The following is a 16,668-nucleotide window of genomic DNA, read 5'->3' as shown; positions in this document are numbered from 1 at the left end:
AGGGAGAGGGAGAGAGAGAGAGGAATGCCCTGACAACATTAGAACTTGAATATTTTCTATTTGATTCATTCTTCTGCTGTTTGCTACTTGTTAAATTGGGTATAAACCCTTTAATAAGGAGCATACCCAAAGTCTGAGAAACAAAAGCCCAGCAGACAAAGACATGCCATGTGCTACCAGTACTTTTAAAAAGGCAACACTGTGTGAAATCATCGCCACAGCTAGGATCTAAGCGATGGCGCTAGAGTCTCTCAATGCTTGGCAGAGGCAGTTTATCTCAGCTAATAGAAATAGGAACTGGAAACACTGCCCAGGCCCAAATCCTTCAAACAAAGGAATTCAATGTTTAAGTTTTATCCTGGGAAAATGTAACATCTTTCCTACTCAAGTCCATGATTTGTGTTACCAATGGGTGGAGCACCAGGTCTTCATGTTTTATTTCTGTGGAGGGTGAGGCTCTGGAGTGTATTGTGTTGCACACTTGTGGTAATGTCATCCATATGCGATCCTACAAGTGACTCTGTCAGACCACTGAGGGGCACTTCCCATTGTCCCACAACAGAAACCATGATCCTATCTTTGTCCCCTCCTGGATTTCCTGAGGCATTTAGTGAACCCTCCTTTACCTGAAGATTAAAGTCTGTGTGCTACGGAGTAAAGAACAGACTTGAGCAGGCAACCACAGGACCTTATTTATAGAGGACAGAATTTTCTGAGATCAACCCTCAGTGATGTGTCAGCGACGAGCTTGGACCAGACACTGCCTACGGCTCTGTCCTCTCTAACATCGTCCCCAGGAATACAAATGGTACTGGGTGTAATGTTATTACAAGAGCATTTTCCTTTCATTTTTCCTTTTAAATGAAACTCAGTGACAGTACATTCTACGATCAGTCACCAGTATATGGGGGCTCCTAAATGTAATCTGTTAAACTGACAACCTATTATTGTCTTAAAGTAACATCTCTGTGCCCCTGGTACATAATTAGCTTTAATCTATGCTAATTGCCTGCTCTTTATAAGATCGAGTATGACGACCGAATTCTCTTTTTGGTGTCCACGGCCTGTAATTATACCGAACATGCAAGCAAATGAGACCTAGTGATAGCTGTGAACCCAGGAGGTGCTCGGTAATTATTCACTGCCTCAGAAATCAGGGAAACGCTATCTGTCTCCCCTTAGTTTTCTCTGTGACCCTGGCTAAACTGCTTAACCTTTCCGAGTCCTTCTTCTCCCTTCTACAAAACAGCATCCTGGTACTGAGCTCTTCAAAATCGTTCCCATCGACTGGGCTAAGATTTTCTGGGGTTCCTCCACTCCATCTCTAAGGCTTTACGGTTTTTAGAGGCACCAACACAACCTGAAAACGGAAGTTTTGTAGATAGTCCTAAGATTTTATACAAAAAAAATACATATGTAATGAGAACTGTACATAATCAGAGACAAATGCATTTAACCATCTTAGAGGCACTACTAGAAGAATTATTAAATTTAATTCACATCCCTTTTGTAAGCCTAAGCCCTCTAAAGACCAATAAGCCACATCAAATCTCTACACCTCCCCCCCAAAAAAACACTTTCCCACAAAGAAGTAAGTGCATCACTTACGAGGGGTTGAATGAGCCTTCTGGGTATATTTCCAGTTATCATTAATACATTTTATCATGAGGAAAAATAGCACTAATGCTTTACAAGCCGAATAGTGTTAGTCTCTGCCCAGCCATCACCCCACCTCCCTTCTTCATTGTTCCCACCTATTGCTTTTCTTAAGACTAAGAGAAGGCCCATTATATACAATTTTCATCTCTCTGTATCTTGCTATGTCTAAATACTGAAATTAACTTGTAAGTGTCTTGGTACATATAAAAATAATGATGGTATTTAAGAACTCATCCAATTTTCTCATAAAATGATTATGGTATTCATATTTGTGATGTTTAGTTAAGAAGAAAAACAAAAAAAAGTAATTTTGCTTACCCAGCAGTAGTTTTGACAGCTTTGGGGCTTGTGTTAATAAGTTCATCAAGACTGTGTTGATTGCTAAAACAAAACAAAAGGTCAAAGACAGTAAGAAATCAGTGTGTATGAGTGTGTGTATGTGTTGGAATGTATGTGTGTGTGAGTTTATGGATGTCTGTGTGTGAGTGTGCAAGAGTGTATGAGACATGTATGTGAGTATGAGTGTGTGAGATGAGTGTGTGTATGTGTATGTGTGTGTATGTGAGATATGTGTATGTATATTTGTGTGAGTGTGTGTGTGAGATGTTTGTGTTTGTGTGTGTGTGTGTATGTGTGTGTGTGTGTAATAATACAGTTTCTACCTCAGATCATTAATTACTTTGGCTTTTGTTTTGTTTTTCAGATAGGGTCTCCCTACTTCCTTTGAAGAGAAATAGGCTGGTCTTCAACTCTAACCTCTGCTGAACCCTTCAGTTCTCAGAGTACAGGGATGGATAGGACCATCCTTCATAAAGAAGAGTTTTATAAAGATTAAAACACACCCTGGAACCAAATCGCCAAGAAAAATGGGATCATACTTGATCACACAGCCCCCAAGCCGCACGCTCGCTCATTCCTTCCCCTGGTGTCCTTCAGGTGGAGCTCAGGACAGCTGCCCGGGAGCTCTGTGCACTTCCCTGAACTTCCTCCCTCTTCCTCTTGTTTGCAGGAGCCCCTTTCATGCACCAACATGGTTCTCACAGGAGCTTTTTGAGTGAGAAGTCGGAGTGTCTCCCACATGCTTTTGTCAGCTATTGCTCCAGTATGTAAACGGACTTCATTTCTCACAACCAGAAGTAAACTCAGCGCCACGTAAAAACACTCTAACTTAAGTATAAACCTGCTACGCTGCCAGTGTTCTCACAAGAAATATTAATTTCTTATATATTTAAATATTACTCCTTGTGATTGTGAGCCAGCAGCAAATGGATATTCTTCAGTTTATTCATTTTTATACACTTACAATTTATTAACTAAGAATTTGCAGTATTGGGCTGGAGAGATGGCTCAGTGGTTAAGAGCACTGACTGCTCTTCCAAAGGACCTGAGTTCAATTCCCAGCAACCACACGGTGGCTCACAACCATCTGTAATGGGATCCAATGCCCTCTTCTGGTCTGTCCAATGACAGTGACAGTGTACTCACATACATGGAAAAAATAAATAAATAAATAAATCTTTAAAGAAAAAAAAGAATTTGCAGTATTAACCGACTTCTGTGATTATGGTGTCACAAGAAATTTCTCAAGCAGTAATTACACAGAATTAGCATCAGGATTTTCATCTTAAACAATATTATAGTGAAATAAATGGAAACAATAGTAAAAAAAAAAAAAAAAAAACAAACCCAGTCTAGCAGTTTAAGATCAACAAATCATCTAAGTTTTTTATCCCCTCCTTTGAAACATCTTTACCCAAATAATCCTACTCCTTTTACGTTAACTGGAGAATATATCAGTCAATAATCTCCCAAAACTCACCTTTTGTTTGCTGAGGGGGTCACCTTCATAAGACTGTCCAGGCCTTGGCTCCTGAAAATACATTGCAATATCTAACAAGGCCATCGAAGAACAATGGTATTATAATTTTCCCTCTGAATATCGAATCAAACTGATATTTAGTAACTGAAAACTCCAGCATGACTTGAGTCCCCTTCTGAAAAATAAACTTTATTATATAAAATTTGCAAATAAACACACACACACACACACACACACACACACACACACACACGACTAGCCAGACACAAAGTCAACAGACCACAGTGAGTTTTCTACAGTTAGCATGCTAATAGTTAGAACAGTCATTCTGAGCAGAGGCTGTGGGGCTCTGTAGGAGATTTTCTACTTCCAATGTAAAGTATTTATTCAGTCTCTGAATTCAGTGTCTGACAATAAGGTTTTATCCGTAGTGGCGTTGTGAAATCTCAGCACAACTTAGCACTAAAGATTCAGATTCACGATGGCGACATCTTCAGTTCAGCCTCACTACGATGACATCATTTATGCAGCTGAATTTAAGAAGTTGCTTCACTGCATTCTGGGTTGATTCCCCTCTCCCTTCCAATACTGTCTAGGCTAGGGATCTCCACTGACTAAGCCACGCCCCCTGGGTTAAATTGCTCCTGCGTGCTAATTTTCTTTTTTTTTTTTTAAATTTAGAGAATACTTTATTAGTTTTTGCAATCAAACCCACGTAGATAAGACCTTACATATTTAATACAGTGTGTTACCCCTGTACAAATGGAAAAAACTTACGTTCAACATTTCTAGACCAATATGGCTGTTAATTTCTGTACAGTGCCAACTCAACACAGTAAACGGGGATACTTTTTTCCAAAGTTGACAGCACAGCTAAAGTTTCAAAAAATTCAAATTATATATCTATATATATATATATATATATTTATATAAAAAGACCAATAATAGCAGTGTGTTATGCATCAACAGCAGCAACAGCTTTTCCAGGTTCTGCAGTCATCTGAACAAAACTGTAGAGACATCCAGCACACTCCATTAAAAAAAAAAAAAGTAAAAAAACAAAACCCGAGAAAACAGCACAGTTCTGTTACTCTTGTGGTACCTGGCACCATTTTTTTTTAAATTAGCTTCTCAATCATCATCTGGAAAGAAAACATTCTGAGCAACATCATTAAAAACATCTCTGATAAAGCACGGTCACTACTACGTATCATAAAGCAGGTACAAGCTATTTTACATCCACAGAGGTATGATACAGTACTGTCCTACATCTATAATACTAGAGGATACAATTTAAAAGGCATTATTTGAGACTTGATTCTACTTTTCCAGCAGAGGGCCCAAAGGATGGTGTGACACAGCTTTGTAAAGAAACATACTCTAGACAGGATTTCCTTTCACTAGTGGCACAGTTCTAAGGATTCATTCTCTCCATGAATGTCAGCTAAAACTGTTATTAAAAAAATGAAATATCCCTAAAACAAAACCGTATAACCACCGGATTCACATGAAGATGACCTAGTGGAGACAAGCTGGACCTCACCTTACCAACAAGCTATCAAATCTGTTATGTTTAAACAGTGAGACCTCCAAGGAAGGAGATGCCAAGTAGTGCTTCAAAGCTTCGGACCACAATCAAACACAGCATCCTTTTCAACAGAAGCAGAAGCTCATCTGAATATGCTCAAGGATGCTGACATCAACATTTAATCATCTCCTCACTCATCCAGGAAGAAGGGGAGATCAAACTTTATTGTGTTCAACCAAATCACCATGTTACAAAAATAGCAAGCTGCCATAATAAAAAATAAGGCTCCTCTATCCAGCACCAGATAGCATCATTTTACTTTCAAGCCTAGAAATTGCACACTTGTATATAAACCAACCGAAGATGAGGATTGAGAGTTCATCTTGGTGGATTTTTCCTTTGATGAATATGAAGTGTCCTTCCTTATCTTTTTTGATGACTTTTAGTTGGAAATTGATTTTATTTGATATTAGAATGGCTACTCCAGCTTGCTTCTTCTGACCATTTGCTTGGAAAGTTGTTTTCCAGCCTTTCACTCTGAGGTAGTGTCTGTCTTTGTCTCTGAGGTGTGTTTCCTGTAGGCAGCAGAATGCAGGGTCCTCGTTGCGTATCCAGTTTGTTAATCTATGTCTTTTTATTGGGGAGTTGAGGCCATTGATGTTGAGAGATATTAAGGAATAGTGATTATTGCTTCCCGTTATATTCATATTTGGATGTGAGGTTATGTTTGTGTGCTTTCATTCTCTTTGTTTTGTTGCCAAGACGATTAGTTTCTTGCTTCTTCTAGGGTATAGCTTGCCTCCTTATGTTGGGCTTTACCATTTATTATCCTTTGTAGTGCTGGATTTGTAGAAAGATATTGTGTAAATTTGGTTTTGTCATGGAATATCTTGGTTTCTCCATCTATGTTAATTGAGAGTTTTGCAGGATACAGTAACCTGGGCTGGCATTTGTGTTCTCTTAGGGTCTGTATGACATCAGTCCAGGATCTTCTGGCCTTCATAGTTTCTGGCGAGAAGTCTGGTGTGATTCTGATAGGTCTGCCTTTATATGTTACTTGACCTTTTTCCCTTACTGCTTTTAATATTCTTTCTTTATTTTGTGCGTTTGGTGTTTTGACTATTATGTGACGGGAGGTGTTTCTTTTCTGGTCCAATCTATTTGGAGTTCTGTAGGCTTCTTGTATGCCTATGGGTATCTCTTTTTTTAGGTTAGGGAAGTTTTCTTCTATGATTTTGTTGAAGATATTTACTGGTCCTTTGAGCTGGGAGTCTTCACTCTCTTCTATACCTATTATCCTTAGGTTTGATCTTCTCATTGAGTCCTGGATTTCCTGTATGTTTTGGACCAGTAGCTTTTTCCGTTTTACATTATCTTTGATAGTTGAGTCAATGATTTCTATGGAATCTTCTGCTCCTGAGATTCTCTCTTCCATCTCTTGTATTCTGTTGGTGAAGCTTGTATCTACAGCTCCTTGTCTCTTCTTTTGGTTTTCTATATCCAGGGTTGTTTCCATGTGTTCTTTCTTGATTGCTTCTATTTCCATTTTTAATTCCTTCAACTGTTTGATTGTGTTTTCCTGGAATTCTTTCAGGGATTTTTGTGTCTCCTCTCTACGGGTTTCTACTTGTTTATTTATGTTTTCCTGGAATTCTTTCAGGCATTTTTGCGATTCCTCTCTGTAGGCTTCTACTTGTTCTCTAAGGGAGTTCTCCACGTCTTTCTTGAAGTCCTCCAGCATCATGATCAAATACGATTTTGAAACTAGATCTTGTTTTTCTGGTGTGTTTGGATATTCCATGTTTATTTTGGTGGGAGAATTGGGCTCCGATGATGCCATGTAGTCTTGGTTTCTGTTGCTTGGGTTCCTGCGCTTGCCTCTCGCCATCAGATTATCTCTAGTGTTACTTTGTTCTGCTATTTCTGACCGTGGCTAGACTGTCCTATAAGCCTGTGTGTCAGGAGTGCTGTAGACCTGTTTTCCTGTTTTCTTTCAGCCAGTTATGGGGACAGTGTTCTGCATTCGGACGTGTAGTTTTTCCTCTCTACAGGTCTTCAGCTGTTCCTGTGGGCCTGTGTCTTGAGTTCACCAGGCAGGTTTCTTGCAGGGGAAAAGTTGGTCCTACCTGTGGTTCCAAGCTCAAGTTTGCTCGTGGGGTACTGCCTAAGTCCTCTCCGCTGTGGCAGCAACCGGGAAGATCTGTGCCGCTCTTTCCGGGAGCCTCCGTGCACCAGGGTTCCAGATGGCGTTTGGTGTTTTCCTCTGGCGTCTGGATGTGCACAGAGTGCAGTCTCTTCTGGTTTCCCAGGCGTGTCTGCCTCTCTGAAGGTTTAGCTCTCCCTCCCACGGGATTTGGGTGCAGAGAACTGTTTATCCGGTCTGTTTCCTTCAGGTTCCGGCAGTGTCTCATGCGCAGGGGTCCTGCTGCTCCTGGGCCCTCCCTTACGGGAACCCAGAGGCCTTATACAGTTGCCTCTTGGGCCAGGGATGTGGGCAGGGGTGGGCAGTGTTGGTGGTCTCCTCCGCTCTGCAGCCTCAGGAGTGCCCACCTGATCAGGCGGTGAGGTCTCTCTCCCACGGGGTTTGGGAGCAGAGAGCTGCTGTGGGCCGGGATCCGCGGGGCGCTAATTTTCTAATACATATTTATTGGGACACAGACACTCGGATTCATTTACTAGGTATTTTCTATTTGCTCTCACAGTAGTAGCAGGATTGTGTGGTTAAATGGAGATTGCTTGGGCTTCTCAGACCTGATTACTTGTTCTTTAGACCTTTGAGAAAAGCTGCCGGCTTCTGGTCTGGTCTATACAAACTTTATTGTACAGCTACACACTCTAAAACAGCATCCCTATTCAGAGACCCAGGAAATGGTCACAAAGAAGGCATGTATCTATAAACCATTCATATTAATACAATCCAACTGACATAGCCATGTATATTTATGGTCTGGTTATATTCCTTTGTTTACTTGACATGGTATGTCACAGGGAAAGTTCTTTCTATATGAAAGATAAATAACATATTAAAAAATTTTTTTCAATGAACCAAATGTGATTTTTTTTAATGGTCTCCTTGAATAGGACATAGGTCATTGGGAAACATTTGGGACACAATGGTAAAGACTGTAACTTGGATTTTTAGCATTTGTGTAATTCAGATCTGGAGAGGACAGAAGATCCCCCCACAGCTGGCTAACTAGGTAAGCTGAACTCTAGCTAGACTAGTCTAATCAAGAAACGTTGGTTTCAAGTGAGAGGCTTTGCTCCAATAATTTAAGGTGAGAGCTTCTGGGGAAGACTCATTGTCAACCCTTGACTTCTACATACAGACAATACATGTAGGAGCCCCACACATAGATCCATATACATGAGACAGATATACGCATGTGCACACCATTCACCCCCATGCACACGCATGTGTGCATGTGTGCGCACACACACACATACACACACACATACACATACACACACATACACACACATACACACACACATACACACATACACACACATATACACACATACACACACATACACACATACACACATACACACACATACACATACACACACATACACACACACACACATACACACACACATACACACACATATACACACATACACACACATACACATACATACACACATACACACATACACACACATACACACACACATACACACACATACACACACACATACACACACAGACACACACAGACACATACACAGACACATACACACACATACACACACATACACAGACACATACACACACATACACACATACACACATACACACACATACACACACACATACACACACATACACACACACAGACACACACAGACATATACACACACACATACACACACACATACACACACACAACTTCCTAACTTCAGAACTGGTTGGGTTTTAGACGAAGAGATGAACGAGAATAATGGGAGACTGAAGAACCTTTTGTCGTCTCCAGACTTCTACATCAGCTACCTGGTTTTGGAAGATCTTTTTAGGATGCTGCCTTATCCCATGGACATTTCCATTAGTGTGGAATACAAATGTTGCACTGGAATGAGTTCATCACTCTATCTTGAGGAAGTCCTGTTTCTACCACAGTCCCTATGCAGGGGCCCTGGGCAGGGGTCTCAGTACCAGCCTATGGCTGGGGGACACACCTGCTTCTCACTTTGCATCCCTTCTAGCAGATGTCTGTAGGACAGTATAAAGCATTTCTCTGATTTTTAAGAGTGAGTCAGAAAGAGAGAGAGATACATTTTTGAAAGCCTTACCCTTGATTAGCTCTGTCCGTTGCAGGAACCGCTTTGATGAAATTGTCAAGACTTTGACCCCTTAAGAATATAGAAGGAATAACCATATCAATTACATCAGATGGTTGAAATGATTTGTTAAAACAGATATACATTTTATTATAAAATATTTACTAAAACCTTGACACCAGCCATTTTGCTGAAATTTAGTGATAGTACCGTCTAGAACAGGCAGCCCCAGTTCTTCAGTTTGATGAAAAGCTCAAACAGACTGACTAGTCTGAAGGGAGATCTAGACTCATGTCTCTGGGTTCAAGCCTACCATGCTTGCTCCATTCTTCCACTAAAAGGACCCAACCAATAACAATGTTTTCAGTATTTATTAAGGAACAACTTAGACCTAAGTGGTCAAAGGTACCCTCACTGCACTAGAAATTAACAGGCAAAGCTCTCTACTCTCTCAATAATGGCACTTTCTCATAATTATCACTTTCACTTTCGATCAGCCAACTTATAAACACTGATTACCATAAGGCTACACAGAAGAGCATGTTAACTCTTACTCTCCAAGTCTTTTTCCTGCTATTGTATTCACCTTGATGAAATTACTAAGATCTTTGGAACTTTAAACAAACTGACCAAACAAAAACCCACTCACTAAAAATGGAATGAAATCAACTGGCCATTTTGCTTTGAATCCTATGAATCTGCATGTCCACAAGATTAATTTTACTATTAAGTTTTTACAGAAATCAATACTAGTCTAAATCTTCAGCTTATGGGAATTAAACTTTAACCTTTTTACAAATCATCAGTAAACTGGCTTGATTCTCAATTTCTTCTCAAAACAAACCCTAATATTGGGGCGCGATTGAGATTTTTCTTTCATTAGCTTATTTTGGAACAAGGCAATTGTTTACCCAAAAAGTTAGTCTTCCTCCAGAAGCATTCATAGTGATCCTGTAGCTGCAAACTAAGTGGCATTTTGATAATAATTTCCATTTGCAGCACTTTTGTTTCAAAGAGGCCTTATGACCATTGTTGCACTTGATCCTTCTTGCTTCCTGCTACCAAGGATAGGAAAAGCACGTGACCTTCACACTGTGACTGGTGAGCTGCTCATGGGCCTTGCTCAGAATCCCACCTAGTAAGCAACGAGCTTCATGTTTACCCAGCCTGAGTGTCCCAGCCATTCCTTTTGTAAGAGCTACATATTAACACAGGAAAGAAGAGAGGTAAGACATAATTCTCTTACCCTTTGCTACTTCTGTTTACTTCCAGAGTGACTTTGATAAGATTTTCAAGGCTCTGGCCCCTTTAAAACATTGAAGAAATGAAGTGGTTAATGATAGACCTTCAGTAGAATGAAACTATTATTTAAGGCTCAAAAACAGAATAAACACTCATTGAGATCACAATGAGTTAAAGGTGACTGTTCATGAATGGAAGGATTTACACACCACACACACACACACACACACACACACACACACATATATCTCAGAACTCATTGAGTGAGACTTATGCAGACATTTGATACTAGAGAATTTTCACTAGAGCTCTCTGTATTCTGGTGCATTTAATGGTATCCTGTTAACCACTGCCAAGTACATGAAACAGTTTTTAATTAGCTCATATATTCATCTCTTAGAACATTCTCTCTTGGTAGCAACCTCCAACATGTGTGAAACAAACTTTCTTAAATCCTTATTTTGTTAACACTTATTGGTAAGTTTTCTATTACAAAACTCCATTAAGACAAATGTACCAGTTTGTTTGAAATGTGCTATAAAGAAGTGGTATCTACCTCTGGTCCTTATACCTCATTAGAACGAGACACATTGTACCTGATTGTTTTAGGAACGAACAATAAGAAAGCGAAAGCCTATGGATTTCTGAAACATACAGAATGTATGCCATTTTAGCTGGACCGTGAACTCCATAGCTACCAAAAACACGTGCACACTTTGCTCTTGGCCTTGACTGGGTGCCTGCTTCTGATCTAAATGGAGTGATGCCTCTCTTATTGCATATGCATTTGTTTCTCACATAAGTCTCACTAGCAAACACTCCTCTGATCTACAGAGAATGCCACATAGGGAGAAGAACCTCCTCAGGAGGAAGCTTTAACCCTCTCTCCTCACGTGATGACCCCACGAAGCCGGCTCTGAGGTTTCATTCACACAACATCAAAGGTACAGTATTCAGAAACAGCCAGATGTTGACCCAAGGTGTTTGCTTCATCTAGAAGTCTCAGGATGTGACACTCAGACTAAAGATGCAAAGACAACATGCACACCACACCGTCACTATGACAACCATGGAACAATTGACCCCACAGGAGCAACCGCTCTACTCCAGATTAGCCCTTGTTTTTCACCTAAACGGAGCCTATGGAATTTGAGTCACATGGTCTTAGGGGAAAAAAAAAGTCTCAGGATACAATTGCAAACTTTTAGTGTTTGACTAAGTAACAGATCAACAAGATCAACTTGGAGAGTGTTGGTTGAGGAGTTTGCTCATGAAGACTTCAGCCTCTTCAAACACTGAACAAATCCCATAATGTACTAAGATTCTTAAATTCTTAATGCATAAGCTCAATAAAGACAAGCAAACTAAATTATGTGGTAATCTAATTATAGTGATATACTATTTGAAGTTTAACTGATTGAGTCATTGCCTCATAGTGTATATATCATCAGTATTTATACATTCTTGCAGTCCACACATAGCAAAGACCAATGAACTAGGCTCTGCCAAGTGGTGGGATGGTTATGTGCAAAACAGACACAGAAGTAGCCTACTTGAAGCTTCCATTCCAAACTGAGGAAAGGCGAGACACAAACATCTAAGTGAATGTTATAATTTGTCAGTTAACTAATGTATGCTGAGCTTTAAAAAGAGTATTTGTGTTTGTAGTACCGAAGACAAGTGAGGGTGTGTAATTTAATTACATCCAGTAGTCAAAAAAAAAATGACTTGAAAAGAAGTCAAGAATGAACTTGAACTATGTAAGGTTTATTTGATAGAATTTTATTGAAAAAGTTTAAAAGGCTGTCTCTAAGCATTAAAGTTCTATTCCACCTGAGATGGAAACAGTGAAAGCTTTTTAATGAAGAAGGAAATGTTGCTGTAAAATTATAAAAAATAAAATGCTGTCTTTTACCCCCCACTAGGTCCAGCACTGTAGTGCCCCAAGGTATCAGGTAGATACCTTCATCTCAGTCAGCAAAGCGTCTCACCCACTCTGCTCCATCCCATATCACACTGCTGATGGCTTCTCTCTGAGCCTGGCAACAATCTCTCTACCCATCTAGTTCCCAAGGCAGGTTGCCACCATACCAGACACACACATCCCAACTCTGTGGCGGCCCAGTGTCTCCAGCCACCACACACTCTCTTGAACTTAAATCTCCACATGAAAGAACACACAACACAATAACCTCTGATCCAATTGGTAAGATATAATTGCCCACCTAGACATACAAAGCCCTTTACACATCCATCCCTTAAGGACATTCATAACAACCTGTAAATGTGCAGAGAGGAATCTTAACATCTGCCTCCATGTTCTCTTGGCTGCTCCTTTCCTGCTCTCCTCCTCTCTCTAAAATTTTTCTCCCGCCCGTCCTTCCTTCTTGACAGGATGACAGGCCTCGTTCTATCTTGTACCTGCCTTCACCTGTGTGACATCATCCTACAAGGAAGCTTTCTCTCTCTCTCTCTCTCTCTCTCTCTCTCTCTCTCTCTCTCTCTCTCTCTCTCTCTCTCTCTCTGTGTGTGTGTGTGTGTGTGTGTGAGAGCATGCATGAATGTGTAAATGTGCACACCAGAAGTTGATGTCTATATCATTTTGTGTTGGTTTCTTGTTTGCGACAAGGACATTTTACTGAGTGCAGAGCTCACTAATTTGGTAAGACTAGCAGGGTAGCTATTCCCAGGTAGCTCCTATCTCTACCTTATTAGGACTGGAATTACAGGACTGTACTGTGTGCAAGCCTGAATTTTGCAAGGTACTGAGACTTAAACTCATGCTTATTACTGACTGAGCCCCTACCTTTATATTTAAAATATCTATAAAGTACTATTATATAAAACATAAATTAAAAGTACTATCCTTAAAAGTTCATAGAAAGCTCATACATACAAATATGAACACATATATCACATGTGTTCACACATGTACATATGTCCATGTATATATACAGGATGTACATACATGAACACACAACCATTATTTATATATGCAATAATTCACTTGTAAAAATATATACATGCACAAATTCATGTATATGTCTACCTGCATACATACACAGGCATATATCTCCATGTGCGCACACACACACAAACACACACGCACATACACACACAAACATGCACGTAGACGCTCACGCAAGCATACATGTGTGCTTAAACAGAGATGTACACATGTAAGCAAGTATTCAAAACATACACATATGTATACCTAGTCATGTACATGCATATCCATTTTCAATATATAAAGAATAATAGGTCACAATTTGAAGTGTTCTAGTAAATATTAAATAAGAATATGATTTTGGATGTCAAGATAAACTAAAATATATGTAGACTGCCTAGCCCAGTATAAACAATAGTTAATCTGAATGTTTTTCTAACACTGACTTCTGGCTCATTGTTTGTGTCTAGTATGGGCTGAGTACAAGTGTACTATGATTCCTCTTTGGCAGATGAGTGTGCTAGCTAGTTTTATGTCAACTTGACACATACTAGAGTCCTTTGGACTTAATTGAGAAAATGCCCCCAGCAGATTTGCCTGTGATCAAACCTTTGTTGCATTTTCTTGACTGATGATTGATGTGAATACCCTTACCCCAAAGCAAAAGGTACCACCCCTGGGTGGGTGGTCCTGGGTGGTTTAAGAAAGTGGGCTGAGCAAGACACAAGGAGCAAAACAGTAAGCAGCACTCGGTCATGGCCTCTGTACCAGTTTCTACCTCAGGTTCCTGTCCAGACTTCCCTTAGAGATGGACTGTCATATAAAATTGTAAGGTGAAATAACCACTTTCTTCCCCAAGTTGCTTTTGGTCCTGGTCTTTATCACAACGGTACAAAAGTAACTAAGACGTTGGGTAAGCAGGGCCAGTGACACAGTTAGCCAGAGGCTGAATTTGAATTGGGGGGCGGGGCGTCCAGATTCCCTGTTCACACCAATACCTCAGTCATCCTCCTGCACCACATACGGACCCAAAGAGGCCAGTGCTTTCCTCTCAGCCAGTGTGCAAGATTTGCTTGTTTTGCCTTATTTACTGGGTGGTTGTGCCCCTGACTGTGCACGCGCGTTTGGCAGCGCATGCAACAATCTTTGCGCTGCCAGCTTAGCCTCTGGGGCATTGCTGACACATCTCAGAACCAATAAACAGTATCAGATACTGAGTTAACCCAGGGGAAAGATTACATGCAATTGTTTGATACACCATCTTCAGCTACACAGCCACAAGTCCACGAGTTCAAATACAATTCACATGCACACTCTCTAGTATACACACACATACATACAACACACATACATACGCATTCGTACACATTTTACACTTATATACACATATGTTCTTTTATGTATGCCTCTACTAATATAACCACTCACACTTTTATGGGTAAAATACTCACACATGCACACATGCGCTAATACAAAGAGAAATGATATAGCTGAAAAACAGTTACAACTGTCTCACAATTTCTTTAAATTACCAGATAGCGAATGTCACCAAAGAACAAAATTTGAAGGATGTTGTGCATCGCTGATATCAGACTACTTAATAAAACATGCTTGAGAGGATAAATGAGCGGCTTGAGCCTGAACGTCAACTCACAGTCCCAAACATAAACATTAGCTTTCAGGCGTGCACACAGACTTCAGGCGTCTTACCTCTTCATACTTTTATTTGTTTCCAGGTTCACGTTAATCAGTCCACCGAGGTCTTGTTTTCTTTGGAAAAGAAAACGAGTTCTAATCAACGTCATGGAAATAAAACACCAATCAAGTGACTAGTAGCTCAGATATTACGGAGTGATCAATGTAGAAGTTCTCTACCACAGGGTGAACATTTAAAGTTCTAAGTGTAAAGGACAGTTCTCATATCTCACGCCGAAGCTATGTACGGCTGTTATATGCTAACAGCACACACACATGTAGTGTCTGTTCTGTTCCCTGAATGTGAGTAGTCGTGAGACTTCTCACTAAACAAAACCAGCCCTGTCTTCAGGTCCATCCAGTTAGATGGCTTCTAATGGGCCACAGTGATGTCAGGTGAGTTAGATGAAGTTTTCCACTAGGAACAGACTGAATGCAAATTGCTACCGAACAAATTGGTACGATCTCTGTTTAGTTTGTTTGTTTTACTAATGAGAAAATATTGATAACACATAATAATTTAACAATATTGGAAATACTAAAAAAGCATGCATGCCCTTATATAAACATCTTGATCATGCTCACATTCTAACCTTTTAAATATCTTCTGCCTCCGAGTAGGAAACATAGTAACTCACTTAGTGGATCTATTGCTGTCCCATTAAAACCCAGGGGAGCTATGCTCAAAGCAGGCAGTTGGGGGGGGGGTTAGTAGAAGTAGAGATTGGGTAAGATGGCTGCATCATAGCCCAGGACAGGTGAAGCAGAAGTGGATCCTTATTCCCTTCCAGGCACTGGCCCAGCCTCTCCCTGCATGGCCAGCTAAAACCACCATCTGTCCTCAGAAGAGATTACTTAGGGAGCCCTAGCCACAGTTGGCTTGGCTTTCTCTGTCATCCTGGAAATGTACTTCAGAAACTATGTCAAGGCTGCATTCTTTAGATAAATTATTTCTCATCAATCCTTCAAAAGAAATCAATACCTCAAATCAGACAGAAGAGTAACTCAGTATTAGACACTGAGATAATTAATTTAAAATAAATAATGTATGGGAGATAATCATGAGTGGCCGTATCTCCCACCTTCATTCACTAATTCCATACTTTAAAATGTGGTTGTAAAACTAAAAAGTCAAATGCTTTGCCTTCTGGTTAGTATGTAGAAATCAGAATTGGAGACATTAGTGAGACATACCCAGTGGCACTTTCATGTCCTTTGGGGCTGATCTTCATGACACTATCAAGGTCTTTACCTCTATGAAAAGAACGTTTGGATTAGTTTCATGACATTGCCATAGACTATATCATCCATTCTATATTTTTAATGATTAGCTCATTAAACCTTTATTAAATTATTATTTCCTTGGGGAAAAGTATTATTCTGATATAAATTTTATTTTAGTATAAGATTGACTAAGTGATATAGTTAAAGTAAACCTCCAAGATTTTGTTGTGCTATGTATAAATATGTCTAGATACAATCACAATACATTCT

At 39.9% G+C, this 16,668-nt stretch overlaps 1 protein-coding gene across 4 annotated transcripts in view; it reads right to left on the bottom strand.

Moving 5' to 3' along the window:
• The window catches only part of Scel (sciellin), a 116,395-nt gene that overhangs the window by 26,030 nt on the left and 73,697 nt on the right, over positions 1-16,668 (bottom strand). For 3 of the 4 annotated variants that reach the window (NM_001431587.1, NM_001431588.1, XM_087586272.1), the window contains 6 exon segments: positions 1,978-2,040; positions 3,479-3,529; positions 9,303-9,362; positions 10,537-10,596; positions 15,190-15,249; positions 16,369-16,428. In NM_001431587.1, the coding sequence (NP_001418516.1) occupies positions 1,978-2,040; positions 3,479-3,529; positions 9,303-9,362; positions 10,537-10,596; positions 15,190-15,249; positions 16,369-16,428 (354 nt within the window). 4 annotated transcript variants of the gene reach the window in all.

Source organism: Rattus norvegicus, chromosome 15, assembly GCF_021556685.1.
Source record: "Rattus norvegicus strain SHRSP/BbbUtx chromosome 15, alternate assembly SHRSP_T2T, whole genome shotgun sequence".
Classification (NCBI taxonomy): domain Eukaryota; kingdom Metazoa; phylum Chordata; class Mammalia; order Rodentia; family Muridae; genus Rattus; species Rattus norvegicus.
This window is presented reverse-complemented; position numbering and strand designations above follow the sequence as displayed.